Source organism: Helianthus annuus, chromosome 8, assembly GCF_002127325.2.
Source record: "Helianthus annuus cultivar XRQ/B chromosome 8, HanXRQr2.0-SUNRISE, whole genome shotgun sequence".
Lineage (NCBI taxonomy): Eukaryota > Viridiplantae > Streptophyta > Magnoliopsida > Asterales > Asteraceae > Helianthus > Helianthus annuus.
The window spans coordinates 2,912,577-2,916,664 of NC_035440.2; the positions used below are offsets into that span (position 1 = coordinate 2,912,577).

The 4,088-nt window shown below is 39.0% G+C and overlaps 1 protein-coding gene across 1 annotated transcript; it reads right to left on the reverse strand.

The window, feature by feature from the left end:
* Positions 1-815: 815 nt before the first annotated feature.
* LOC110869413 (adhesive plaque matrix protein-like) lies at positions 816-2,024 on the reverse strand. The gene has a single exon (XM_022118670.1). It carries the CDS (start codon positions 2,022-2,024, stop codon positions 816-818), a length of 1,209 nt encoding a protein of 402 aa, XP_021974362.1.
* Between the last annotated feature and the right edge of the window lie 2,064 nt (positions 2,025-4,088).

Sequence of the window (4,088 nt, forward strand, 5' to 3'; positions counted from 1 at the left end):
TGGTCATGGTATTATTAAACCATTTAGACCATTTCAAGACATAACTAAAAGTTTACATAATGCATTATTCTATACATTATTAGACAGGGGAAAGATAGAAATTTCACAGTTGTCAATGTCATAAAAGACATTTTACCTATCATTAAACTCGTTTCAAAAGACATTTAAAGTAGCCTAAGAGGCTTATCACAAGAACGAGTTGAGATCTTAATAAATGATCTCAAAGTCAGTGATCTTTTAAGGTCTGAACAAAGTTCATCGCCTTTTTGACAAGAAGTTTATAAATTGTACTTCCATTGTCATTCCTACACCTTTGCTTAAAGCATGCATCACGGATAGATGTCTTGGTGTATATAACACACTGATGTTCATTAGCCAAGATTCACATTGATCTTTTTGGCTTTATGTGGCTTGGAGAAATCCAAGTAACTTTTTGGAAGCTTGTGTGGTTTCTCGCACCGCACAGCCAGGAATGTTAACATGTTTTCAGATGTTAACAGAGATTTATTATCTTAAAAAGGCTGTACCATCATAGCTAATTAATATATTAGCTAGGTTATACCTCTAAGAATTTCTTTAGCAGAACAATAAAAATAAGGTATAATAAGATATACAATTTAAAACCAAAGTTGAAAACTTCATTACGATGAAACAAGTACAATTGCCCACAATGGGACTTAAGGAAAACAACATAAACTACCCACGCGGGGGCTAACAGAAAAGAAAATGGGTCCACGCAGGGACTTAATACGGAAACTAAAACAAATGTCCACGCAGGGACTTGATTACAACAAGTAAGAAAAACAAACAATCCTCTACTTTTTCTTCCCTTTAATAAGGTTCGCAAGGCCTTTCATAAAGCTATTATGTCTTTCCTTATTCTTCTTAGCCTTGTTTTCAACTTTATCTAGCCTTTCCAGGATTTCCTGGGTTTGCTGCTGTTGCTGAAGTTGTTGGGAAGGAGGCGGCTGGTAGGACGGTTGTTGGTAACTTGGACCTGGAAACACCGTTGGATGCATAGAAGGGTAAGAAGAAGGATAAAGGTGATGGTATTGAGCAGCAGTAAGATATGGATCTTGAGACACATAATCTGAGGGGTATCCCGTTGGGTTCTCAAAAGGATTGTACCCGAAAGGATCTGGGTACGTCGGGATCGGGTTATCAAATCCCTCTGGTGGCTGAGATGGTGCATGAGAGGCTTGCGGAGGATTTGCCTCCGGTGCCATATTTGAGGGTCCACCCAACTGGGGGTCCTCTGGAATAGGGGGATAGGGACTCGAACCACGAGGAGAACTAAAACGGGGTCCTCCTCTCACGGACATGCGAGCGTTCCTCTTTTGCCTCGGAGGCTCAGGAGGCGGCGGTGGCTGCTGCGGTGGCTCCTCCACCGGAAGTGGTGGTGGAGAGATAGCTTGAAGTTGTGGGTCATCCAATGGTGGTTGGGATGGAGAGCTATGGTAAGATGGGGTAAAGAACCAGTCGTAGGTAGCCATTTTCTCCTGGAATGAGTCAGGTCCACTGTATGGTGATCCCTGAAACGAAGACCCACTAGATATACTAATAGGGTGACCCGGGGTTCCTGTTTGCATTTCAGGATCGGGGTCATCATCCGTTTCCATTTCCTGAGGAAAATGGTCTTCAGGGCCCAATGGGTTATAGCCAAGAAAGTCGTTGACATAATCAGCTGGGTTGAACTGTCCCGGAGAGTATAGAGACTCGGAATGGTGAAAAGAGTGGGATTGCAACGAATGATGCGAATGGTAGGATTCTTGAGAGTGGTGAGATTGTTGAGAGTGATGCGAATGTTGGGGTTCATGAGGAGCAAAAGGTCCAAAGGACGGGTGAAAAGAAGGTGATGAGCTTAGCGAGGCAGAATGCCTTGCTGGCTCAATTGGCTGACCCCACAAGTCACGAGAATCAGAGGTGGAGAAAGACGCTGATGGAGTGCGCCTATGGGACGGTCCTGCTGATGATGGTCCTCCACGCATAGGACCCTTGCCACGTCCTCGAACTCTTGGAGGCATGATGATGGCTTCCTGCTTCAACAAGAAAAACAAAAATAAAACAAAACATAATAACAACCAAGAAAAGTAAAGATACATCCTAGGTCATTTGCCTAGACTCGAGAGTCTAAGGAATGTGCTTATTGTGTCATTGAGATTAAACACAAAGGCTAGTGTTTAACTCGCTCAATGTTGGCTCTGATACCAACCTGTCACACCCCAATATTTCCACGTATTACCGGTGGGCCCGGTGGGGAGTATCGTGACGTAGTTGATATCATCATTGTCAACACACACAATAATATAGCACAGCGGAATGCTGGGTAATTTAACTATTACAAACCATACTGTCTGTATGTTTGAGTTTATGAATAATACAGACGGAATGTAATAAGATCCACAGGCGGATCATAATGTACAAAGGAAAGCAAAAGAACTACAGACTCCGGGTATCTAATGGATTTGCAAGATCCTCTATGACACCCTATAGCTCCAGCCTATTTCGAGAAGTACCTGTCAATCAATCTTTAGGAAAATACGTCAGTATACACTGGTAAATACAATTTAACTGACTCGTTTTGAAAAGAGTTTATGAAAATTTCTTTAAATGCACAAGGCACAAAACCTTTTATAACTTGGGACAATCTTTATTAAGATCTTGTATACAGCTTTACTTATTTGTCATACATGTGGGGCCGGTTTGTAAGCCGGACATGATTAACTGACTCACCACTTAAAGAACCCACAAAGGAGTTATCCCCAACTTGTGGATAATTTAATATTTAGCATTTGCATCTGTCGGGTACATGCATGTACCCCGTGCATAGGTCGTGGCCATTATTAACTTAAATGAGCCGAGGATATCCAGGACACGGTCGTTAACCCCCAAATGTTTATGTTATCAAATAATACAGATTTAAAACGGGTTATGCGGATTTATTAAAATCACAATCCGACTAAATAATCCCATACCCGACCAAGCGGTATTAATATACCGTATCCCAAGCCCGTATAGGGAAATAAGTTAAAAGTATTTACCTGAGGTAGCAGTAAATTCCTAAGTTTCTTGAAAAGGTACTTTTTACCGGAAGCTATAAATCTGTATAGAAGGTTTAATTATCTATTAGGATGTTAATGGGTCTTTACCTAAGTCGAAGACTTAGACCAACTAGCTAGAAAGAAACCTTACGGACCTAACCGGTAGATTAAACGGAAACCGGAATAGAATGTGATTTAGACCCGACAAGCTCAGATACTTGTATATTATGGGTAAATTAAACACATTCTGGAAAAAGAGGTTTTTAATGAATATGTTAAGCCCGTTTCGGTTATTTTATGTAAACTAGTCACGTAAACCGATCCGAACGCGTAAATGCGTAACGGGTAACCGAATAAACTATAAACAGGTCTTAATCATTATTATGCTCATAATATGTCAATATATCAGTAGTATATCAACTTTTATGCCCAAAAAGCAATTTAAACCAAAATAAGTCCCAAAAGGGTATTTTGGTAATTTTGATGTTCGTAAAATAATTTATTTATAAAACTGAGTTCCAGGTCTGATTAGATTAATAAAAACATGTATTTTATTGAGTTATTTCAGTAGGTTATGAGTTTTATATGCTAAATATAGTTTTGACCCATACTAGGTGCTAAAAACGCTAAATATGCGATTTAAAGGGCTAGTATGGTAAAAATAGGAAATCTGATATTTTGGCCAGTTTATAGGGTTCAAAATAACACATTTATCATTTAGGATCAGTAGAAAAAAGTTTGGTTTCAAAAAGTTATGTAAAACTCATTTTATGCATAAAAAGGGTAAAATTGGTAATTACCGAAACTAGACTATAATCCTATGTTAAGTTCAGCTTAAAAATAAATAAAAATCTTTAAAAATCCCAAAATATTATTTAAAATCAGTAGGTAAAAAGTTTGGTAATAAAAATCGGGTTTAGATGGGCCTTATGCAAATTACGCTTTCTAATTACTAAGAAGTTCCTTAATTACGCTATTGAGCATAACTCCCATTCTAGACCCTAAACTGATGTCAAATTTTCGGAATATGCTTAAATATCAGTAGCA

Coding starts and splice junctions, on each gene's coding strand:
- LOC110869413 (XM_022118670.1), bottom strand. CDS start 2,024: ATGCCTCCAAGAGTTCGAGGACGTGGCAAGGGTCCTATGCGTGGAGGA.